General features: G+C 35.6%; 1 protein-coding gene across 3 annotated transcripts in view; it reads right to left on the bottom strand.

Annotated features, from left to right (window-relative positions):
- Positions 1 to 27,042, bottom strand: part of TBCK (TBC1 domain containing kinase) — a 225,044-nt gene that overhangs the window by 171,380 nt on the left and 26,622 nt on the right. For 2 of the 3 annotated variants that reach the window (XM_007080937.3, XM_007080936.3), the window contains exon 3: positions 25,925 to 25,997. In XM_007080937.3, coding sequence (XP_007080999.1) covers positions 25,925 to 25,997 — 73 coding nt within the window. Of the gene's footprint in view, positions 1 to 15,682; positions 15,866 to 25,924; positions 25,998 to 27,042 lie in introns of those variants that run through there. The other variant, XM_042984075.1, reaches the window with a different exon arrangement.

The following is a 27,042-nucleotide window of genomic DNA, read 5'->3' as shown; positions in this document are numbered from 1 at the left end:
TTTCTCTTTTCTAGGTAATCTGGGAGGAATTTGTAAGTAGGATATCAGTCATTCTTCATACGACCACTCCTTTTTCATCTTAAGTCACTGTCTGAAATAGCGAGCTATATTTACGACTTGTCACCTTACAGAGCCCCATTACTACCCACCAAAACGGTTTCATAAAGAAAAATAGAGAAAACAATCTCATTTGCTCTCTGACAGATGTTTTTATTACTTAGCTCTCTTCAAGTTCATCTCCTTCAACTCTCCTCTCATGGACCCTATGCTTGCATATAGATGACTTTTTGCACATGTTGTTTTCTCTGCCCCTCTACCTGATCCACTTGGAGGATACCTATACATTCTTTAAAATTCAACACAAACATTATATCTCTAGTAAAACTTTTTTGGATTCTCCTGGCGGTGAGGTACTCTGTCTCCAAGATAACCTGCATATTCTTCTGGTACATACTTATAAAAAATGCTATATTGTAATTGCTTATAACTCTGTCTGCTCACTAGTCAGCAATGTCTCTAAAGACTAGGACTTTATATTTTCATCTTCAGACTCACTAGCACCTAGCTCAGTGTCTGAAACCTATATGTACTTAATGAAGAAGTATGGAATAAACATTGCATAGGTTAATCACCACATATAAAAATTGATCATCATAGAAAGGCTATAACTATTCCACAGGCAATGCTTATTGGTAATAATATTCGATAATCATTTAGTATATTATGCTCATAATAATAACACTATTACCACTACAGCCACTAATAGGAAACACTTAGGAAACTCATACCCTATCAAGTACTGTTATAGGTAATTCACATCTGTTGGTTCACTATCTTAGAAGGTGATAAGACTGAAGCACAGAGGGGTTAAATAACTTACCCAAGTGAGTAAATGGTGGAGTTGAGATTCAAACCCAGCAGGTTGGTCTTATAGTCCATGTCCTTAATCACTACATTCTATTGCCTCTCAATGTTTAACAGCATGGATAGCGAAGTCCAATGAGAGTTTTTGAGCTATGGCTATACCACTTCGACAGGTGTGGTAAAGTAACTGCTCTAAGCATCAGTTACTATACCTTAAAAATATAGTAGACATTTATTGTTTCTCTCCCTGGCATCTTCAATTCTAGGAAGACTGAGAGATATAAGGAAGCTGGAGAAGAAATGCTGGAAGCTAGCAGAGGTTAGTTCAAGAGGTTGAGGGAAAGAAGCCATCTCCATAACATAAAAGTACAAGGTAAAGCAGCAAGTGCTGATGTAGAAGGTGCAGCAAGTTCTCCAGAAGACCTAGCTAGATAATTAATGAAGATGTCTACACTAAATAATTAATTTTCAATGTAGGTTAAATAGCCTTATATTATAAGACATCTTCATTAGATGATATTTTAAGACTTTCATAGCTAGATAGTAAAAGTCAATGCCTGGCTTCAAAGCTCCAAAGGACAGGCTGACTCTCTTGTTAGGGGCTAATGCAACTGTTGACTTTAAGTTGAAGCTAATGTTCATTTACCATCCTGAAAATCCTGGGACCCTTAAGAATTATGCTAAATCTACTCTGCCTGAGTTCTACAAATGGAACAAGAAAGACCAGATGACAGCATATCTATTTACAACATAGTTTACTGAACAGTTAAGCCCACTGTTGAGACTTAATGCACAGAAAAAGATTCCTTTCAAAATATCACTGCTTATTGACATTGAACCTGGTCATTCAATGACCAGGCTCTGATGGAGAGCTCTAATGGAGATGAACAATGAAATTTATGTTGTTTTCATGCCTGCTAACACAACATCCATTCTTCAGCCCATGGATCAAGGAGTATTTTCAACTTTAAGTCTTATTACTTAAGAAATAAGGGTGCCTGGGTGGCTCCTCAGTTAAGCGGCCGACTTTGGCCCAGGTCATCAACTCACGGTTTGTGGGTTCAAGCCCCACTTCGGGCTCTATGCTGACAGCTTAGAGCCTGGAGCCTGCTTCAGATTCTGTGTGTCTCTCTCTCTGCCCCTCCCCTGCTCATGCTCTGTCTCTTTCTGTCTCTCAAAAATAAATAAAAATGTTTAAAAAAATAAAAAATAAATAGATTTTGTAAGGCTATAGCTGCTGTAGATAGTGATGCTTCTGATGGATCTGGACAAAACAAATTAAAACTTTTGGAATGGATTAATCTTTTTAGATGCCATTAAGAACATTAGTGATTCATAGAAAGAAATCAAAATATCAACATGAACAGGAGTTTGGAAGAAGTTAATGCCAGACCTCATGGATGGCTTTGGGGGTTCAAGACTTCAATGGAAGAAGTAAATGCAGATGTGGTAGAAATAGTAAGAGAACTAGAATTAGAAGTGGAGCTTAAAGATGTGAATTGCTGCAATTTCATGACAAAACACATGGAAGAGGAGTTGCTTCTTATGGACAAGCAAAAGAAAAAAAAAAAACTCCTGGTGAAAATGCTGTAAAGATTATTGAAATGACAACAAAGCATTTAGAATATTACATAAACTTAGTTGTAAAAGCACAGGCAGAGCTGGACGGGATTGACTCCAATTCTGAAAGAAGTTCTACTGTGTGTAAAGTGCTACTAAACAGCATTGCATGCTACAGAGAACTTGTCAATGAAAGAGAGACAATCAATGTGGCAAATGTCATTGTTGCTTTATTTAAAGAAATTGCCACAACCACTCCAACCTTCAGTAACCACCAACCACCCTGATTGGTCGCTAGCCAACAACATTGAAGCAAGACCTACCCACCAACAAAAAAATTATAACTTGCTGAAAGTTCAGATAATGGTTAGCATTTTTTAGCAATGGTGTTTTAAATTTTTTTTAATGTTTTATTTATTTCTGAGATAGAGACAGAGTATGAGTGGGAAAGTGTGAGTGAGAGAGAGAGGGAGACACAGAATCTGAAGCAGTCTCCAGGCTCTGAGCTGTCAGCACAGAACCTGATGTAGGGCTCAAAACCACAAACTGGTGAGATGATGCCCTATGTTGAACTCAGATGTTTAACCAGCTGAGCTACCCAGGCACCTCAGCAATGGTGTTTTTAAAATAAGGTTTGCATATTGTTTTTTTGGACAGAATGCTATTGCACACTTTACTGACTACAGTATAGGGTAAACATAATTTTTATATGCACTGGGAAACCAGAACATTATTTGACTCATTTTACTGAGGTGGTCTGAAACCAAACCCGCAATATCTCTGAGGTATGCCTGTAGTTGCATGACCAAGGGAAAATTACTTAACTTCTTAGATGCCTTATAGGGGCCTAAGTTTCCTCACATATCAAGTGGAAGTAATAGTAGTAAGTTACATCATAGAGCTCCTATAATAAAGAAATAAGGTAATCATCATAGAGTGCTTAGGACAATGTCTAGCCACAGTTATTGCACAAAATTTTGGAAATTATGTTGTTTTTATCATTATTATTTTTGTTTAGTCCTTTCCCTTTGAGGTCCTGAATATTTATGATAAAAATAATTCCCAAACTAAACTGCATTTTCATAAATATTTGAATAGATGGCTGAGAAGGCTAAGATAGAATAAGAACTCATAAAACCCAAGTCTATTCTTTTTTTTAAGTTTATTTATTTTGAGAGAGAGGCAGAGAGCATGAGCAGGGGAGGGGCCGAGAGAGAGAGGGAGAGAGAATCCCAAGCAGGTTCTGTACTATCAGTGTGGAGCCTGACACAGGGCTTGTACCCACGATCATGACCTGAGCTGATAACAACTGACTCAACCGACCAAGCCACCCAGGTGCCCCCATGTCTATTCTTTTGTATTATATGCAATTTTCATTTCTCCACTCCAACTATCTTGCAAGAGAACCCACTTTGCCATCAGTATACACTTGACCTTTGAACAATATAGGTTTTGAACTGTGCAGGTCCACTTATCCATGAATTTTTTTTTATTATTAATGTATTTTACTTATGTTTTAATAACATTTTCTTCTCTCTAGCTTAGTTTATCATAAAAACACAGTATATTTATAATTATATAACATACAGCTCTAATCATATAACATACAAAATGTGTTAATCAACTGTTTATGTTGTTGGTAACTCTTCCAGTCACTAGTAGGCCATTAGTAGTTAAGTTTTGGGGGAGTCAAAAGTTACATGCAGATTTCTGACGGCACGAGGGGTCAGTGCCCCTTAATCCATATGCTGTCCAGGGTCAACTATATTAACAGATTTTGATTATAATGAAACCAGTTTTGCTTGTTTCTTTGTATGCCAAAGTGAATGGTCTGCGTTATCCAGTTTCTACTTTGAAAGATGCCAGGAAACAAAGCAATCCCCATAGAGCCAGCAAGATAGTCTGATAATTATAGGACTCCTTAAACCTGGCAAATTAAAGCAGCTCATTGTCACAAAAGATTTTGTGCTTTTTGAACAGCGACCATCAGAAAAGCAGATTCTGGGGTACTATTGTTCAAAGAAAGGCCACAGTGAAAAGAGGCCTACTAGAGGCTTAACCCACTGTTTATGCTATATTTGGTCATGGCTTCTAACATTAGAAGACATTTGATACTCTGTAAAACTTAGATCACTTACTAACAAAGGCGAATAACTTTAAAGTTACCTATGAAAAGCATGTAGCAAAGTAATTAGATCATAGTATGTGTTTCTATCTCTTGTTTATGACTGATAGAATTAAATGTTTCAAATTTAAAAGTGTTCCACTTAAAGAGTGACTTAAAGTTCTTAAAACTGCTGCTCATGTCATTAACTTATTTAACTCATGTATCATTCATTCCCTCAGTATATACCAAATATGTAGTACAGTCTTATAAAAATGTAGAGAGAGTACAATTAGATAGAGAGCGCCTAAAAATTGCCATTTAATTATAGGCATAATTTTTTAAGGGCAACATTTAATAAGAGGAAAGAAAAAGTTATAAATACTGTGATATAAATACTGCACCACTGACCATCATCTTAGTTTCTATTAAAATCAGTTTCTGTTAGGGGCACCTGGGTGGCTCAGTTGGTTGAGCATCCAACTCCTGATTTCAGCTCAGATAGTGATCTCAGGGTTTCTGAGTTCGAGTCCCACATTGGGCTCTGCACGGACAGCATGAGGCCTGCTTGGGATTCCCTCTTTCCCTCTCTTTCTGACCCTTCCCTGCTCATGTGCATTTTCTGTCTCTCAAAATAAATAAATAAACATTAAAAAAATCAGTTGTTAATAATTTTTTTGGTAGAATTTTTGGCATGTCACCTGCTTTTTGACAACACAGACAATAATCAATCATGTGCCAAACTATACAACACAAATATTATCTCAAGGCTTTTTAACATTCCTCAAAAAGGCTTTAAGGCAACAGAAGTAAAACCTTGGATTGCGAGTAACTTTTCTCCAAGACTTCCACAAGATGAGCAAACTTTTCTAATAAATTTTAACTTGATAAATGAGCAGTGTCTAGCAGTATAAGTAGAAAGTGATGCTCAATGTCACGTGATCACAACTGAGTCAATAGTTCTCTCTTGCTGTGGGATTGTGGGTGATTGTCTCCCATGCTTGGATGCTTGCTTGGTCTCAGGCCCCAGTGTTTGGCGAAATCAGTGATTTTTCAGAATGTTGGAAGGTGCCCACAACCGGACACTATTTTTTTTGTCACTTCGAAGCACCTATGGACAGTCCTTTGCTTTTCCATACAAGAGTAAGCTTAGGAATGCTTTGCTTCATTCTAGGTCAGGCTGCCTGCAGATATAGACCTTTTCCTCTGTTGCCTTATTGCCAGTTACATTAAATACAGTATATGACAAGAGTTTATTAATACTGTACTGTAGTCAACGTCGTGAGAGTATATACAATGAAAGGCTGAAAAGAAAGGCAGTAAGAAGGAGATGATTATAGTGGAAGTTAAGAAGCAAATCACTGAGAAGTACGAACAAGGTTGAAATAGCAAGATTTTATAAGAAGTCTATTTCTGCATCTTGTTTGCAGAGGAGGAGAAAAAGGCAGGGGAATCCCTCACTTCAGATAAGATTAGGGAGATGTGTAAAATGTGGCAAACAGTGCAAAATTTTGTAGAAAAGCACCACCTGAATAAGGCTGTACAATGCGAGTGATGAATCTGTTTAATGACAATGCAATGTCACATTTCTGTTAAATCCTCAAAAGGAGGCAAAAGTATCATTGGACAGGTTCCATGCAGGCTCTGCATGTGATGTTGAGCGTCACATTCTACTTATATTGCTAGACACTGCTTGTTTATCAAGTTAAAATTTATCAGAAATGTTTGCTCATCTTGTGGAACTCTTGTTAAAGTTGCATGTGATTTTGTTAGTGACAATGAAAGTTGTCCTACACAACAACCCTCCTTTCTCTTGTCTCCCTCAGCTATGAATAGTTTCAAAGGCAACTGCAGATTAATTTATTTTTCTTTACATTTTGTATTTTCTTTATTATTTTGTAATCATTTTTATACAAATATTTTTGGGTTGTGCAATGAATAATCTGAGTTTCCATTATTTCTTATGGGGAAATTCACTTTGATATACAAGTTCTTTGGATTAAAAGCATGTTTCCAGAATGAATTATGCTTGCAAACCAAGGTTTACTGTATTATCATAAGACTAAGGAAAAAATGAGCACAGAGTAATGTACAGAATTGTGGATTCAATATGTTGTACACCTAAAAATAAAGTGACGTATGTTAATCATACTTCAAAAAAAAAAAAAAAAAAAGGAAAGAAAAGAAAAAGAAATAGTGACCATCTCTGTCAGGGCAAAAGAAAAGACAAAGAGCCAGGAATAGCCTTCCCCTTATCGGCTTAAAAGGCTTTTAGGTAAACTTGATGTATGCCTCCCAACTTTGCAGTAAGAGGTCCTTTAACATCCTGATGACATGACCCTCTGTCCAGAAATAGCTTCAAGAAATTCTGGCCAATCATTGTTTGAAAGAACTTCTAACCTTTAATTATGCCAAAACTGAAATAGTTTTGGAAAGCACAGTGACATTTAGACTAATAATTTTAAAAAACACCTTTCGACAAGTTAACTCATTTAGGTATCTGGGGGATAGTTTTGATATTCTGACAAGTTCACTGAGCACACTTGCTCAAATTTTAAAATTTTATGGGGGATACTTTTGGCTTATTCAGTGACAGAGAAGGACATTTGGCAATTTCTACTCTCAGTTTTGTTTTAAAACAAACATAATTTCTCCCATGTTTTATTTTGCTGTTCAGTGGGCTCAAAAAAATACTTGTTACAGAAATTGATCATATCTAATCTTGTTCTCTCAGAAAAGTTCTGACTCTGCTAGCAATTATGGCTACAGCCCACATCTATACAGAGATAGGATCATCCTCCATTCAATCAAAATGATGGTCTTTGATTAAAACATTAAAGTTCTATTTTTAACTTTTTGAGAAATCTCTATACTGTTTTCAACAGTGGCTGTACCAGTTTTCATTCACACCAAGTGTGCAAGAGGGTTCCTCTTTCTCTACACCCTTGCCAACACCTGTTGTTTCTTGTGTTGTTAATTTTAGCCATTCTGACAGGTATGAGGTGGTATCTCATTGTAGTTTTGATTTGTATTTCCCTGATAATGAATGATATTGAGCACCTTTTCATGTGTCTGTTGGCCATCTGGATGTCTTTGGAAAGTGTCTATTCATGCCTTCTGCTCATTTTTTAATTGTTTTTTGGGAGTTGAGTTTTATAAGTTCTTTATAGATTTTGGACACTAACCTTTTATCTGATATGTCATTTGCAAATAACTTCTCCCATTCTGTAGGCTGTCTTTGGCTTTGTTGATTGTTTCCTTCGGTGTGCAGAAGCTTTTTATCTTGATAAAGTCCCAACAGTTTATTTTTGCTTTTGTTTCCCTTGCCTCAGAAAACATATCCAGAAAGAAGTTGCTACAGCTTTCTTTTTTTTTTAATGTTTTATTTATATTTGAGAGCGCAAGCGCAGAAGGGCAGAGAGGGGGACAGAGGATCTGAAGCGGGCTCTGTGCTGACAGCAGTGGGCTCAATGTAGAGCTTGAACTCATAAACAATGAGATCATGACCCAAGCCAAAGTTGGACACTCAACCAACTGAGCCACCCAGGTGCCCCACTACAGCTGATTTCAGAGGTTACTGCCTGTGTTCTCCTCTAGGATTTCTATGGTTTCATGTCTCACACTTAGGTCTTTAATCCATTTTGAATTTATTTTTGTATATGGTATAAGAAAGTAGTCCAGTTCCATTCTTTTGCATGTTGCTGTCCAGTTTTCCCAGCACCGTTTTTTGAAGAGACTTTTTCCCATTTAGATATTCTTTCCTGTTTTGTCAAAGATTATTTGACCATATAATTATGGATTTATGGATCTGGATTTTCTATTCTGTCCCATTAATCTATGTGTTTATTTTTGTGCCAGTCCCATACTGTTTTGATTGCTACAGCTTTGTAATATAAATACCCTACAACCCAGCAAGTGCACTACTATTTACCCAAAGAGTAAAAAAAATGCTAATTCAAAGGGATACATATACCCTGATATTTATAGCAGCCTTATCTACAACAACCAAACCGTGGAAAGAGCCCACGAGTCTATCAACTGATGAATGGATAAAGAAGATTTGGCATATAAATGCAATGGAATATCACCCAGCCATAAAAAAGAATGAAATCTTGCCATGTGTAACAATGTGGTTAGAGTCAGAGAGTATTATGCTAAGCAAAATAAGTCAGTCAGAGAAAAACAAACACCATATAATTTCACTCATGTGTGGAATTTAAGAAAAAAAAACAAATGAGGAAAGGGGAAAGAGAAAGAGAGGCAGGCCAGGAAACAGACTCAACTATAGGGGACAAACTGATGGTTACCAAAGGACAAACTGATGGTTACCATAAGGAGTGCCCTTGTTATGATGAGAATTAGGTGTTGTATGGAAGTACTGAATCACTAAACTGTATACCTGAAACTAATATTACACTGTTAATTAACTGGAGTTTAAATAAAAACAAACAAAAAACATTAAAGAAGTATGGATCCACAGTAAAGCTCTTGAACAACTTAATATCAAAACAAACAAACATAAAGCTGATTAAAATACAGGCAGAGGACTTGAGTAGTAGACCTTTTTTCAAAGAAGAAACAGTGCTCAAAATCATCATCACTGAAATGCAAATCAAAACCACAATGAGCTCTCTCCTCACACCTATCAGATTGTCTATTTTCAAACGGACAAAAAAAATAACAAGCGTTACCAAAGATGTGGAGGAAAGGGAACCTTCATGCACTGCTGGTGGGAATGTAAATTGGTACTACCACTGTGGAAAACAGTATGGACGTTCCTCTAAAATTAAAAGTAGAACTACCAATGATCCAGGAATTCCACTTCTGGTATTTATCCAAAGAAAATGAAAATACCAATTCAAAGAGATATATACACCTCTATGTTCATTATTTACAATTGCCAAGGGAAGTAACCTAAGTGACCGTCAACATAAATGGACAAAACAGATGTGGTATATATACAATGGAATATTACTCAGCCATAAAAGAGAGTAAAATCTTGCCATTTTTGACAACATAAATAGACAACATGGAAGGTATTAAGCTAAGTGAAATAAGTCAGAGAAAAACAAATATAGTGTCATTTGTATTTCAATCTAAGAAACACAACATGGGGTGCCTGGGTGGCTCAGTCGGCTGAGTGTCTAACTTTGGCTCAGGTCATGATCTCATGTTTCATGGTTTCGAGCCCCACGTTGGGCTCTGTGCTGATGGCTCAGAGCCTGGAGCCTGCTTTGGATTCTGTGTCTCCCTCTCTCTCTGCCCCTCCTCCACTCATGTGCTATCTCTGTCTCTCTCAAAAATAAACATTAAAAATTTTTGAAAACACAACAAATGTACAATCAAAACAAAACAGAAACAGACTCATACATACAGGAAACAAACTGTTGGTTACCAGAGCAGGGATTGGTTTGGGCATGAGTGAAAGAAATGAAGAGGATTAAGAGGTATCAGCTCCCAGTTATAAAATGAATAGGTCATGGGATGTAAAGTACAGCACAGGGAATATAGTCAATACTATTATAATAATTTTCTATGGTGACGGTAATAGACTTATTGTGGGGATGACTTTATAATGCATAAAAATATCACATCATTATGCTGTACATCTGAAACTAACAGAACATTCTATGCCAATTATACTTCTTTTTTTAAATGTTTATTTATTTATGTCGAGAGACAAAGAGTGAGTGACCAGGGGAGGGGCAGAGAGAGAAAAAGAGAGAGAATCCAAAGCAGGCTGCATGCTGTCAGCACAGAGCCTGATGTGGGACTCAAATCCACAAACCATAAGATCATGACCCGAGCTGAAATCAAGAGTCAGAAGCTCTACCAACTGAGCTATCCAGGTAGCCCCAATTATACTTCTATAAACAGAAAGTATTAGAATCGTCAAAAACATTGGCCTTATCAGATTCCAACAATCTCAACTCTGATAACCACTAGACAGAAACTGTCAAATCACCTTTTCTTCAGCACAAGCTCTCCATTTGGTGATTTCTGGCAAGTTACCTAAAACATGTTTCCCAAATTCTAGGAACTACAAGATGGTAAATCCACTCTAGGCCTCAAAATTATTCAAAGACTGTATTACATGATCACTTTCTATCTCATTGGATCACCTTATCTTCCAAGAGGGAAATTTCATCTAATACACTTAAGAAAAAAGTTAGATGCTAAGCAGTTTGAGTAATTTACTGCTAAATGAGCAACATATTCTAACACCTAATTGCTGATATATTTATATTGGGCTTGTTTCCTGTTATACCACTAAACTCACTTATTAATTAAAAGAGTTTTTTTTTAATTCCTCAGATTTTTCTACACAACCACATCATTATTTAATAGAAATACATTTACAACTTTTCCTCTTCTACCTCTTCTTCTCCTCCTTCTCATAATCTTCATGCCTTATATTTTTTCTCACACTATTTCATGTTAGTGGTTTTTTTTTAATGTTTATTTGTGTGTGTGTGTGTGTGTGTGTGTGTGTGTGTGTGTGTGTGTGAGAGAGAGAGAGAGAGAGAGCGAGAGAGAGAGAGAGAGAGAGAGAGAGAGAGAGAGAGAGGATCCTAAGTGACATGGGGCTCAATCTCATGAACCTAGATCATGACCTGAGTTGAAATCAAGAGTCATACGCTTAACTGACTAAGCTACCCTGGTGCTGCTCATGCTTGTATTTTTATATATCATATGTCTATGCTGCTTTCACTTTTACATACCAGCAGCAAACAATTGTAATATAAAACACAATTCTAACTGCACAAGTTTAACAAAAAAGCAAGAATTCTACATTGTAAACTCTTAATATTGCTAAGAGAAATTAAGGATGACTTAAAAATTTAGAGAGAAACAACATGTTCCTTCACTATAAGTCTCAATATTAATATTTCAGTAGTTGCCAAATTGGTCCACAGATGGAATGCAATCCCAATCAGAATACCAACAGATGCTCTTAGAAACTGGAAAGCTTATTATAACATTTATGTGAAAATGTAAAGAAGCAAGGATCACTAAAGCAATTTTGAAACAAAAGAACAAAGTTGGAAAACATATTTCTTGACTTCAAGGTTTACTATAAAGCTAGAGTAATAAAGACAGTATGGTGCTAGCATAAGGATGGAAAATAGATAAATAAGACAAAATAGAAGGCCAGAAACAGACCTACATTTACATGGCCATTTAATTTTTAATAAAAGCATCAAAGCAATTCAATGGGAAAATGAAAGTCTTTTAAACAAATTGAGCTAGAATGACTGAATATCCAGATGGATAAAATGGACTTAAACATTATACACAAGTATTAAATTGAGAGAGATAAAATAGTCAACATAAATTTTAAAACTATAATGCTTCTAGAAGAAAACATGAGAATATCTTCATGAGGTGGGAGGAGGCAAAAGTTTCTGATAAAAGATACAAAGGTGATAACCATAAATAAAAAATTTGATATATTAAACTTCATAAATAACTTCTCATCAAGATATACATCAAAAAAATGAATAGGCAAGCCAGACTGGCAGAAATAATTGTCAAAAATATCTAACAAAGTGTATGTTATATACAGAGAGAATATAGAGAATATACAATGAATGCCTATAAATCAATAGTAAAAAGAAAAATAATCTTAAAATGTAACCAAAAGATTGAACAGGTATGTATCTCATGATATGAATGCCCAATGAATATATGAAAAGCACTTAACATCTTTAGTCATCATGGAAGTGCAAATTAAATCTACAATGAGATACCACTTTATATTCATTACAATGGCTAAAAGTCAAAGAATAAAAACAACAGCTGGCAAGGACATGGAGGAACTAGAACTCTCATACATTGTTAGTAGGAATGTAAAAAGCACAACACCTTAGATAAAGATCTGGTGGTTTCTAACAAAATTTCTAACCTAGCTCATAAGCCATCAATTTTACTGCTATATATTTATCCAGAGATACGAAGACATTTGCCCACAAAAAAGACCTAAGGACATTCACAACTTTAGTTATCAAAGCCAAAACCTGGAAATATCTCAGGAGTTCATAAACAGAATGCTGCTAAACTAACTGTGGCATATTCATAAGCTGGAATACACCTCAGCAATAAAAAGAAATAGGTTATAACACATGAAGCTACATGAATGATTCTCAGAAACACTAGGGTGTATGAAAGAAGCCTTACATAAAAGAGTATATACTGTATAATTATAATTGTATGAGGTGCTTGAATAAACAAAACTAATTTAGGGTGAAAAAATCAGAAAAGTGGTTGCCTCTGGGAGTTGGGTTGGGGAGAACAGTAAACATTTACTTGGAAGGGGTATGAAGGAAATTTCTAGGATGATGGTGGTGACCTAATCTTGATGTGTAGTTGGGTTACACAGGTGTATACATTTGTCAAAATTCATCAAATGACGTACAAGTTTTTGTACTTTCACATAATGTAAAGTTTACCTAAAAAAAACAAACAAACATAATGAATTCTAGTTAATGATATAAATGCTGAACCATTTAGGAATGGAGTGTGTTCCTATCTGCAACTTACTTTGAAATGCATCACAACAATAAGATAGGTTAATAAGCAGATTGCAGTATAGATAGATACATGATAAAGCAAAAATTGGGCAAATGTTAATTGTAGAATATAGGTATATTGTCCAATTCTTTTAACTTCGCTATGTTTTGATTTTTTTTATAATAAAATGCTAGCCAAGAAAATAAGGTAATATAAAGATATTAAAAAAAATTTTCATGTTTATTTATTTTTGAGAGAGAGACACACACAGCGTGAGTGGGGGAGGAGCAGAGAGAGAGGGAGACACAGAATCCAAAGCAGGCTCTGGACTCCGAGCTGTCAGCACAGAGCCCGACGCGGGCTGGAACTCACAGACCGCGAGATCGTGACCTGAGCCGAAGTCAGATAACCGACTGAGCCACCCAGGTGCCCCTATAAAGATATTTTTAGATAATCACAATTTGTGAGAATTTGTACACTTCAGACATATACTAAAAGAAATTTTAAAGAAAGTTTTTCAGGCTGAAGAAAAATAATACCAGATAAAAACCTGATTCAAACAAAGGAATAAAGAGCTCAGGATATGGCAAATACATGGTTAAATGTAAAATAATTTTTCCTTATTTCTTAAGGTCTTTAAAGAAATCATTTAACGCAAAACATAATAATATAAAACCAGATTTATAACACATGTAAAAGTACATATAAATTGCACAAAGAATGACAATAATACCAAAGGATAGGAGAAGGGTGAGCACAAGTTTATTGTCTAAGATTCCTACCTTGTATGTGAATTGCCATATTAATTAATTCATGGAACATGGATAAATAAAAAATGCATATTGTAATCTCTACCACAATCACATATGTTTATTATATATACAAAACCAAACACAAAATTAAACAAAAATCCCTGTGAGTCTCTGATTCCAAGTGCTTATTTAATTGTAGTTCTTTCATATATTGACACCTTATAACTTATCAACTTCGGAGCTTCTGCTTTTCAAACATTTCCCAGTAGGAAACTGTACTGATTAAATTCATTATTATTTCATCCCTTTTTTGTGTCTTACAAGTATAGACTACAGAATAAAATTGAAAAAGTTCCCTTACAGTGCAACTCCCAAACACAGATTTCCCGAGTTAGCTTGCTAGAGTGTTCTCTTCTCACTTGCTGAAGGAATTGATTTGTTTAATAGTAGGCAAAACAAAGAGTAAATGAAAAAACACTGACAGTTGGCCATTGAGGTTACACACAGGTGATTTCTTTTAAATAGAAAGTTTTCATAGGTGCAAATGATTTCCAACACAGATGACTCCTACCATTCTAAGATCATTCTGCTATTTAAAAAACAATTAGTCTTTCAAAAGTATATAATTTCTTTTCTTGCAAGTAAAATTAGGGTATTCAGATATTTCACCTTTTCTTTTCAATGTGTTAAAATAAGTGAATGATTTTTAGAATGTAAACACCTAGTACTTTCCATTCCTTTTCACAATGATCCTATCCATTTAAAGCAAAGCATAGAAGAAATATATCTTCCTCTACCAATAATTTAACCTCTTATGTCAGATAATTGCAAATAAGCTGTCCATTGGCTAAATTTAGATTATCACTTTGTTTTGTTTGGATTATGATGTTTAAATTTTTTTTAATGTTTATTTATTTTGAGAGACAGAGAGAGAGAGAGAAAGAGAGTGTGTGCGTGCCAGCAGGAAGAGGGGCAGAGAAAGAGGGAGAGAAAGAATCCCAAGAAGGCTCTGTGCTCCCGGATGTGGGGCTTGAACTCACGAACTGTGAGATCATGACCTGAGCCGAAATCAAGAGCCAGACACTTAACTGACTGAGCCACCCAGGTGCCTGAATGTTTAAAATTTTTTAAATTACTTGGAAATGTTTAAAAATTCAGAGATTTCACGTAAGATTTGGAAATTATGAGTTCCTTTGAAAATTTGAAAGAGATGGTATAATAGGACATTTTCTCACATGGCAACAACACCTGCAGCTGAATATTAGCTGCCTCTTTTCAGTGTGTTACCTGCTTTCCAGTTTAACCCAGTTTCAGCCCAGTACACTTCACTCACTTAAATTACCTACTTGGACTCAAAGAGTTTGTAATTTGTTACATAGATTCCTCATCCCCAAACCAGTCTCCCTTCTCTCTCCAGAGCTTACTAATCTTGCCTGCCTCTCTCTCCCCATCTCTCAATACAGTTCATCTAATATACCACAAAAACTTTCAACTGAGGATGCAAAAAAGTGTCTCTAATGGAAAATAACAGTTCAGCATTCAGTATCTACATATTTACACGTTCTCTGATCATTCTTTTTATATATGGACACACCCAATAGGAATTTTTTTTTAAAAATAAATACAGGGTTCATTTTACTCTTGACTATTAGGCTAGAAAATAGCATAAAGTTTGAATTTAAACTTTATTAAATTTTGACTATTTTTTCTGAATATAACTGGCAACTTGAGTGACTCAGAAATATTTCTTTCATCAAGAAAACAGGTTAAACATGTTTGTAATTGTTGAGAGGATTAACATTGCTTAATTACTTCTTTCTTTAGAAATTGAGGTATAATCAATAAAATAAAATTAAGATTTAAGTGAGGAGGAATAAACTTCAATATTTACCTGTGTAAAGAATATAGTAGGCAGGATCCTCCCAAGATTCTTGTCACTAGTATGGGTAGTACTGTGAAGGGGCTTGGCAGATGGAATTAGACCGCTAATTAGTTAACCCTAAAATAAAGACAGTACCTTGAATTATCTAGGTGGATCTAATGCAATCATAGAAGCCCTTAAAAGCAGAAGAGTCTATCAAAGAGAATGGCAGAAGACAAGACAGGAGAGGTCAGAGATTCAAAGCATCAGGATTAGACCTGTTGTAACAAACTTTGAAGATGGAAGAAATGGGGCCACGAGCCAGGGAATGTTGTTGGTTGCCTCTAAAAGCTAAGAACAATTCCTGGCCAACAGTCAGTATGGAAATGGGTATCTCAGTCCAACAACTTTTTAGAACTAAATTCTACCAACAAATGGAGTAAGCCTGGAAATGAATTCTCCCCTAGTGCCTCCGAAGGAAATATAGCCCTGCTGACACCTTGGTTTTGGCTTTATTAGACCTGAAACAGGGTGCTCTTGGGTAGCTCAGTCAGTTAAGCATCTGACTCTTGATTACAGTGCAGGACATGGGTTCATGGGATCAAGCCCCATGTGGGCCTCTGCACTGACAGCACGGAGTCTGCTTGTGATTCTCTCTCTCCCACTCTCTGCCCCTCTCCTGTTTGTGCACTTACTCACGTGCTCTCTCTCTCACTCTCTCAAAATAATGTTTACTTATTACAAAATAAGTAAACATTAAGGAAAAAATTTAAAGGGGAGCCTGGGTGGCTCAGTCGGTTAAGCGTCTGATTTCGGCTCAGGTCATGATCTCACAGTTTGTGAGTTCAGGCCCTGCGTCGGGCTCTGTGCTGACAGCTCAGAGCCTGGAGACTGCTTTGGATTCTGTGTGTGTGTCTCTCTCTGCCCCTCCCCAACTCATGCTCTGTCTCCCTCTCTCTCAAAAATAAATAAATGTTAAAAAAAAATTAAAAGAAAAAGACCTGAAGCAGAAAAACCAGCCAAGTCCAATAGACTCCTTACCTACAGAACTGTAAGAAAATAAACTTGTGTGTGTTTAAGCTGCTATATTTGTGTCAATATGTTACAACAGCAATAGAAAGCTAGTACATCACTGATGGATGAAAAATAAGAAGGCTTTTTCCACAAACCAGACTGAAAAAGATCAGTAACTATTAGTTTACAAAGTCATAACATAACATACGTCATGAATTGCTGCAAGTGGCTATAAAATCTGCTTTAATACCTCTTCAAAAAAGAATCTCATCAGTCTCTTTGTGCATTCCCCCCAAAGTGCCTGTTTTCCTGACTGGCCTATTGTGGGCTTCTGGGAATTGTGCTTTTGGAAATGTTCTAACTGATAAGAGTGTTTTGACCATTTGAGGCCCTGAACCACTCAAGTTTGTCTAGATAGTTTATACAAACAATATGATTTATATGGAACACCTGCTTTCCTTCTGGAGGTCGAGAGCATCAGTAACTGCAGTCAATCACACAGGTACTATGTGCCTTTGTGACCAAACTCTAATTATCCTCCACTTCTAGACTCAGACAAGCTTCTCTAATGGGCAACACGTGGCACATGTCACAATTTTTGGCTAGAAGAATTAAGTACATGCTCTACAACTCTTCCAGGAGAGGACTCTGGAAAGCTTGTGGCTGCTTTCCTCCATTCTTTGCCCCTTTATTTTTCCTTTATTGACATTGTTTTGTCTCCTCTTGCTGTAATGAAGTGAGTATAATGTAACCACTGAGTATATGACTTCTGAGTCCTGTGAGTGCTTCCAGTGAGTCACTGAAGCTGGGGGTGGTCTTGGTGACCCTGACACACCACAGTTCCCACCATCTCAGCCGCAATGACTAATATAAAAAAGAACACCACATAACACTTCCTAGGAGACTAAAAAATTTTCTCCAATATTTTCCCAATAACCAAACTGAAGTAGGTAGAATTTTAATATGGTTGCCAAGATCCCTGCTCCTTGACTTATACCCTGCATGATCCCCAGGGCTATGAATATGATGGATTTTACGCCCATGATCAAGCTGTGATATGGCACAATTGACTTTAAGAAAGGGAGAAAGGGAGATTGTCTCGTTGAGCCTCACCTTATCACATGAGTCCTTGAAATCTGGATGTAGAGGTTAGAGGCAGAGGAACTAAGAAAGATTCCAGGCATGAGTGGGATATGATTAGGGAGATTCTCCATTTTTGGCTTCAGAGATGGAGAGGGCCATATGACCAGGAGTGCAAATGCCTTCCAGAGGCTGAGAGCAGCCCTTGGTTGATAGTAATCAAGAAAATAGAAACATCAGTCCTACCATGGGAAGGAACTGGATTCTGCCAACACCCTAAAATGAGTTTAGAAGTAGATTCTTCCCCAGAGCTGCGAGGAAGGAAATGAACAATTTGTGTACTCATTCTATTTTAAAAAAAAAAATATTTCCAAGAAAATAATTTTAAAAATCACCAAGATAACGTTTGAATCAGACTCACCAAAACTCATTTGTGTGGGAAAGAAAATTATGGCACATGATTAAAAGATAATAGGGGGGCGCCTGGGTGGCTCGGTCGGTTGGGCGTCCGACTTCGGCTCAGGTCATGATCTCACGGTCCGTGGGTTCGAGCCCCGCATCGGGCTCTGTGCTGACAGCTCAGAGCCTGGAGCCTGTTTCAGATTCTGTGTCTCCCTCTCTCTGTGACCCTCCCCCGTTCACGCTCTGTCTCTCTCTGTCTCAAAAATAAACGTTAAAAAAAAAAAATTAATAATAATAATAAAAAAAAATAAAAGATAATAGGAAAATATAATTCAAACTGCATGACTAAACAAAAACATAGTTCATTAAATTGTTCATTTACAACAATTTAACTATATGGAAACTCTTATGCTAACAATTTTAGAGGCAGAAAAATAAAAAAAAATACAGTATAGATGTCAAAAAATATATGGTTAGGGAAGGCAAATCATAGCTTGCTTAATTCTATAATTGTAGGCAAACAACTATAAGCTAAAAGGGAAAAGGCACCTTACAACTGGAGAGATACAATGTGATAAAGAAATTTGGAGTAGGGAAATAAAATATTTGCTTTGGTTCAGTGGTATGGCATATAGAGAGAAGCAAGTAACTTAAAGAAGTGCTATACATTGTGCCAAAGATTGGAGATACAGTTTTGGACAAAAAGACACCTCAGTCTTCATGTTGTATTTCATTTCTCTGGCACTCCATCTCCTCAACTATATATCAGTAACAATAAAAACTACTTGCATAATTTAGACACTATTTGGAAATAATATAGAGAGTTTGATTGAAGTCAGATCCTATGCCTACAAAACACTCCCCCCGCCACACACAAAAATGGAGAGCCACCAAATGTCTCTAAGCAGGGAATTAATATTAAAAATATTAATATGGCAGCAGACAATACTAATGGAGTATATTAAAGACTAATGCAGGAAGACCAGTTAGGAGAATGTTGTAATGCAATAATCAAGCAGTTTGTTAATGAGGCCTGAACTAAAGAATGTAAAAAACAGTAGAGATGTGAGAAACACCACCAAGGTTATATTAATGATACTTGACGGCTAACAGGATATAGGGTACCAGAGAGGGAGAAGCACAGGATAACTGCAAGATGCCCAGCGTGAGTGAAGAGCATCTTTTGGTATTATTTCCCATCCTTACACAAAACAAGTACAATAGAAAGAAAAATATATATCAGTTATATAAATCCCTAAGTTATTTGACTACATGGTAATAATTTCAAATGCATTTTGAAACTAGGGACCTTGAAGGGAAGGAAAAAAAAAAGTATGAGAGCCTTAACTTCCACTATCAGGTTATTTTTTTCTAAAATAAGACAATATACTATCCATTTCTGAAGACTATGACCTGTGCTCATTATCCATCGTGGACTGCACTCTAGAACGTGTCCAAAATTCTTTGGGTATCTAATTCAGTGAGTAGGCAACCCTTTAATAGGGGCAAATAAAACTTACTCATCCGAGTAAGTCAGATCATGTTTTCCATCAAGCTAGTGAACAGCTGCAGACATTGCCTGCTTCCCATCAAAGTCCCCATGTATAACCATGTATAACCTCTGCTATGCTGATGGTTCTCTGGTAAATTTTCAAAACCATAACCCTAAAAACATATGACAAACATTTTATTAAAGAAACATGCTTGCACTACTCACCCCGCCTTCACTTGCAAATTTAAGGACAATGCAGAAACTTTGCTCCAAGTGCCAAAACTCTGCTGAATATCTCTGAACTATACTCGCTGACACTGTTACAGATGAAGCAAAAGTACATGCCCTGAAGAACATGAACACAAAAGGGAAATACTTTCCAAATAGCAGCTAGACTTAAAAGGCAAACCATTTCCTCATGCTTGCTTTAATAGGAATGATGAAGGTATGTCTCTCTTTTTAACATTCTTGGAAAATATTTCAGAAAGGAGTTGAGATTTAAATTTCCCCACTTTTCAGTATCTTGAATCTGGCTTCAGGGTAGCAATTAAATAGATTCACAGGCACCAAATATGAGATGACTTCAAACAAACATTCCAAATGCTGTACTTTGTTTCTTGAAACCTACTGGTTATAGGAGTTTAATTGAATTCCATGCCTTTATGTTTCCAACAAATAATTTTTATCATTTAACTGAAACTGGAGAGAAATATTGGCAGATTGAACCCTGGCACAAGTAACATATAAAAGCCACTGAGAAGAGAGCAGCATTCTCCAAAAATTAATTCCTCAAATTCGAGCTCGAATAAACTATACAGAAAATGGTGAGTTTTCTCTTTCAAACCAGATCAGCAAACTATCTGTACAAATAACATTAATTTATAAGAGACTGACTTGACAACACCTCCAGGTCATAGCGCAAAATTATTATTTTCTGTTTGGATAACACAAATTCTCAAAAGAGTTTTAGGGCCATTAAGAATGATAAAAAAAAAAAAAAAAAAAAGATGCTTGGTTTTCCAGTGGGATCTGAGGCCTTAAAATAGTCTTAAGTTATAATATACTTATTTTTTTTCTTTTCTTTTCTTTTTTTAAAAAGTATTTTGGTGTTTTGTGTTATTTTATTTTTAAAGTTTATTTATTTTGAGAGAGACACAGTGAGTATGAGCAGCTGAGGGGCAAAGAGAGACAAAGAATCCCAAGCAGGCTCCGCACTGTCAGCACAGACCTGATGTGGGGCTTGATCTCATGAACCCTGAGATCATGACCTGAGATGAAATCAAGAATTGGACACTTAAGCAACTGAGCCACCCAGGTGCCACTGTTTTTTTTTTTATTTTAGAGAGAGAGAGTGAGAGAGTGTGTGTGTGAGCAGGGGAGAGAGGCAGAGAGAGGAGAAGAGAGAGAATCTTAAGGAAGCTCTGCACTGAGCACAGAGCCTGAAGCTGGGCTAGATCCCATGTCCCTGGGATCATGACCTGAGCTGAAATCAAGAATTGGACACTCATCCTAGTGAGCCACCCAGGTGCCCCAAGTTATAATATATTTGTAATATGAATTACTACTATAATGTTTTAGTATAATATCACTTAGTTCAATGATATTAAATGTGTTATGAAAAAAGTGAGTCAACTGACATAAGACATGTCTCTAAGTTCTAGTTTTCACTCCCCTATCCCCCATTGCACCAATTTTACAAAAGAGTTAAATTTTTCTTCAAAATATAAACCCAGTAAGATATATGCCTTGGATGATGTTTAAGTTTAGACAATGACCTACAAATAACTACCAGACAACTGGCAGCTTATAGTTCTGCAACAGTTAGAGACAGATGGACAAGTAAAAATCCTGGGTCTCAAATTGCAAGCCCATCTAAATAGATTTCCTGTTTACTTTGCATCAGCCTTTCTTACAGGTGCAGGGTGCTTACTTTTGGCAGTAGGGGAAATTTATATGATTTATAAGCCATAAGGACATCTTCTCACTTTCCATAAACAGGTTACAGAATTAATTAAAATTGCAGCACAGCAACTCTGCACATGAAATCTGCTGTTATTGGAGACTAATGTAATCCAAATATGTGGAAAGTCAAATAGTTTTCAACAAAGTTAATTTAGATGGATGGATCAGATAACAACTTGGAACTGAACCTGAAAGAATCAGGTCTACTCAAAGGCAGTAAGTGCTGAATGTTTTACTCCAAAATGAATGAGGAAAATACTGAATTTTAGTCTGTTACCAGAATGATTAGAACATAGTACTTTAGTTACAAAACTGTTTAAATATATCTTACTTGAAGAAATTGCAAAGATCCATAAAAACTACTATATATTCTACTTTACATAAGTGAAAATGACTATTAGAAATGTAAATGAGGGGCGCCTGGGTGGCTCAGTTGGTTAAGTGTCCAACTTCAGCTCAGGTCATGATCTTGCAGTTGGTGAGCTTGTGAGTTCAAGCCTGGCATCCGGCTCTGTGCTGACAGCTTGGAGCCTGGAGCCTGGAGCCTGCTTTGGATTCTGTGTCTCCCTCTCTCTCTCTGCCCCTTCCTGCTCATGCTCTGTCTCTCTCAAAAATAAATAAACATTAAAAAAAAAAAAAAGAAATGTAAATGGTATGAAAGACAACATGAAATCTGCATAAATGCTATTCATGTTTATCTACTCAAAGAATATGCCTCTATCTGTAACATTTTATCCTCATGAAGACATACAAAGGCATTGAAGAAAGGTGGCTTCTTTACACCTTTGTACTGTTAAAACTCCTAGTGTTCAGTGCTATCAGATTTGTGTCTAAAACAATGATAAAAGCTGATGAGTATAGAAAAGTAAAACTTTCCACAAGTTAATGGATTTAATCTTATTGGCAAAGCAATATCAATTATATCCTTTTACAGTACAATTGAAAGTAAAAAAAAAAGAAAAAAAACAGTGAAAGGACAGAGCAGGAGGTAAAATGAAATTTATCTAAGGCACCAGCTTCTCTTTTCTGTCTTAGACTTTTTAGTAAGTAAAGGAATAACAAGTAGGAACAGAGAAAGAAAATTCAATATCAGAAGGAACAGTCTACAGTTACTACTACCCTGATGACCAGAGAATTAATCTAGTTGTAGCTTACAGGGCCCTCCAGAATGACTGGGAGCATAAGCCCATGGATAACATCAATTTTCAGAATGTAGATCAATTATGATCTTAATAACTTTCTTCATGTCCATGAAGACCTTGGTCCACCTTTAGTACTCTGATTCCCTTAATACTCTACCTTCTCTTCATGGTATAAACTCTTCCTTTTTTCTGTCTCATGTAGCCTAAATGAATACTGAATAATTTTAAGAAATTAATTTTTAAGTTATTTTTCAGTTAATGTTAATGTTGGTTTAGTATTTCCCTCCTGTTTTTTTTTAATTACATGTATGATCTCTAAGACTTCTATGACAGCCAGCTTCTAAGATGCCCAAGGATCGATTCCTGATGTTTAAGATTCATATTCTTATGTAGTCCCCTCCCATACTGAATAGAATGGCTGACTTCTGTATTCAATTGACTATTTCAGAAATGATGGTGTGTGGTTCCTGAGGCTAGGTCATAAAAGGAATAGAAACTTAGAGAAGTCAACCCCATACTGTAAGGATAGACAAACACCAGTGGCAAGGCCCTCAAAGTAAAGAAGAATTAAAATCTACTGTCAACAACTGGCACCAAATGAGTGAGTTATCTTAGAAACAGATCATCTAGCCTGTCAACCTTTCAGATAATTATAGCTCCAGTTTATATATGGACTGCAACCAACCTCATGAGATCCTGAATTAAAACCATCTAGCTAATTCATTCCTGAATTCTTGACCCTGAGAAATTATATGAAAGGATAAAAGTTTATTGTTTTTAAACCACTAAGTGTTGAGGTACTGGTTAAGCAGCAACAACTAATTCACACTATTTCTTCTTATAGAAACAAAGAAATACAAACAGGTATGCCATTGGATCAAGCACCTTCATTAACAACATAATATTGTTGCTATATAAGGGATTTAGAATTCAAGCCAAGTAAATAATGGAACAAGTTTTTGTTTTTTTTTGTTTTTTTTAAAAATGAGGCATAATTTACATAGTTGAGATGCACACATCTGAAGTGTATATTTCAGTGAACTTTAAGTTTTGCAAGAAAATGCACCACATAAGTAATACCTTGATCAAGATGTAAAAAAATTCCATTACTCCAGATAGTTTCCTTGTCAAGGCTATTTTGAATCAGTTCCTACATTGTCCCTTCTCCCAACCAGAGTTGAGTACTGTTTTTATATCTATCACCATAAGTTCTGATCATTCTAGAACTGGCTTCTTTTGCTCAGCATATTTTTAAGGCTCATCATGTTGTATATAGCAATAGTTCATTCCTTTTTATTTTTGATTAAAATAACATGATTCATTCTTCCATTGATGGACACTTCAGTTCTTCCCAGTCAGGGGCTACTATGAATAAATGTTTCTGGGAACATTGTTGTGCAGATATTTTAGTGAATATGTATTTCTCCTTTCTCTTGGTTAAATACCAAAGCAGGGCTAGGATTAGAGTGAGGTAAATGAGGTACCTTGGAGACAAAAGTTAAGAAGGTCCTCTACCAAGGAGTGGAATTGCTGAATCATAAAACTTTTGTTTCTATAACAATTTGCCTTTTAAAATATAGCACTGAAATTTTACACTTAGATTTGTCATGAAATCTACCATTTAAATAAAGGGCATTGGTAGGTTATTATATTAGCATAAGAAAAAATAAATATACTTCCAAAGGCAGTAGATCAATATATTACTATCAAACTTAATACATATTAAATAAAATATAAAGTTAAGAATAATTTCCCCTAGAATGATCCCTAGATCAACTAAAACTCCTTGTTTTATCGATAAGAAATATGATTAAAAGAATCGTCCAAGGCTGCCCAGCTAGTTAGTGGCTTTTTTATCATACATAATGCATTGTGCATCATTATACAAAGTTAACCCAGGCTCAGTTATATATTTCCGAGGTAAAGACATGGCTACAATTAGTTTTAATCTTTATACAAATTTAATCCAAGCAGATTTAAAATAAAGTGTTGTTTTGGTTTTTTTTTTTCATAAAGATGTGACTACAATTTGTTTTCAATTTTGATGTCAACTAGTTTTCACAGAGAATACTTTTTAACATCAGTGGCTATAAATTAAAGGATAAGTTTAAACTGGCAAACAGAATAAGATGTTCTTAAAAACACAAAATCAAAGACTATGACATGTAAAAATCATAATTATAAAAACATATTCATTAAATAAGGCTAAGCTACTTCTAAATATATACAAAAGTCACTTTTAGTACCTATGGTCAGATTAGACTCTTCCAAAGAAGTAAGGCAATGGTATACTTGGTATGTGCATTCTTTCATTCTAGAGAACACTTAAAATCAAATCATTTAAAGGATCAAGGCAAGTATTTTATTCAATTTATTTGTTATACTTTTATTAAATAACTACCATCTAGCAAGATACACATTTTTTTCCTCCCTTGAAAAAAATTTGTTTCATCTAGGATATAGCAGTGATTTAAAAGTATTAATCAAGAATAAGAATATTTCTTCAAAAGAGGATGGATAATTACAATCCTACAAAGACTTACGGCAAACATTTTTCATTGGCTTAGTACAACTTTAAAGTAATATTTCCCATGATTTTAAGATAATTTCAGAAAAATGTGTGAAGAAATTCATTTAGTAGTATATTTGTAATAATATATATACCACATACGCTTCTTCCCAGAAATGTCTGAGACAGAAAGTAACTACTGAACCACTGAATTAATGTAATTTAACCTATATCATTAGATTCCACCCAAGCTATGATTATTCTCTCTCCACTCAACATGGTCTTTCCTTAACACAACTTACTATGTCCCTAGGAATACCAGTTGGAAGTTACCAAGTACTACTCATAGGAAAATACTCTTAATCTCACCTACAGAAATGCTTAGTACTGAAAACATTTCAAATTTTCATATATATCTTTTTTAGGAATTTTTTTGCTAAGTACTCTGGAGAATGCCTAGCTCATAAAAACTGGACACTGGACAATGTCAACATTGAATTTTTGTGAGGCCTGTGAATTAAATTTCCTAAAATAAAATTTGCACCTGGATTTTATCATTAAACAAGTAACAAAAGAAATAAAAACTCTGCAGTTTCAAACGTTAAAATGCCTTTTTTTTTTTTTTTGCCAATTTCTGCTGTTCACTTAATTATCCTGATATAACACGGTACCTCATGGGTTTCCTCTCTCGAAGCAAGTCTTCTAGACTCCGTTCACAGTGTTCAGCTACCACCACCAGTCTCTCTGAGTAAAACAAAGTAAATCCACTTTATATTTGATTTAAAAAATGTTTAATAACAAAATAATATAGCCCATTAAAAATATTAACTTACAGTGTTAATAGTATTTCAAGAGTTTTTCAAACTCTGTATTAACCACATAGTTACCAAGTATATAAAAGAGAATAAATATGCAATAAAACATCACATTAAATAACAATTTCATGTCATCTTGTATTTTTGTCTAGAGTTTCTCCCATGCGCATCAGGAAAAACAGATGGAAAGTTTTACTTTTGGAAGAAAGAAGTGACCCTTCTTCTGACACAGACTAGGAAAAGGAAAATCTTGGATGAAGATATAAAGAAATTTTGAAGTGAAAGGGAAATTGGGAGCTAGGGACAAATTGTCTTGGCAGTCTGGTTCAAACACAAGGTTTTGAAACTGAGTTTAGAAACTTGAGAAAAGCAGAAATGTTCTGAATCATGACTATGAAGAAAGAACAGAAAATTGATGTGGGATTATTTGTAACATCATGGGGCCTGCTAAGATTAAGTAATAATATAAAATTTTGGTGGGCACAATCAATATTATGATGTAATTTTTATTTTCCAACAGATTAAGAATACGATAGCACAGTTCTGAGGGTCAATCTATATATATTTTTTTTCATCACTTATCCCTAATGACTAACACATTGTCTGACACATTTTTTTTTTTTAAATGAATGAATGTAAGAGGAGTGAGAGAAAAGTACAACTGGTTTTACAAGTGGTTGGGAACTTCTAAAGTTATTTCAGGAGAGATCAAGGGCTTAAAAGAAATTGGGGTTCTGTGACTATCTATGCAAAATGGGTTAGATAAGGAAGAAAGTTAACACAAAATATAGATGGCAGACTAGGATGAAACAAAGAAGTAAGAGCACAAACAGATTGAGAATAGTGACCACTGCAAAGAGGTTTGATGAAAATGAAAAGTAGTTAAGGTAGAAAAAATGAAATAGCAGATGGGAAAGGAGAATTTCAGAACAGGAGATCTAGCATGAGGAACAACTCTCAGTAACAACCGGTTC

The sequence above is a fragment of the Panthera tigris genome, chromosome B1 (genome assembly GCF_018350195.1).
Source record: "Panthera tigris isolate Pti1 chromosome B1, P.tigris_Pti1_mat1.1, whole genome shotgun sequence".
Taxonomy (NCBI): Eukaryota; Metazoa; Chordata; class Mammalia; order Carnivora; family Felidae; genus Panthera; species Panthera tigris.
Note: the sequence above shows the minus strand (reverse complement) of the source record. Positions and strands in the feature narration are given on the sequence as shown.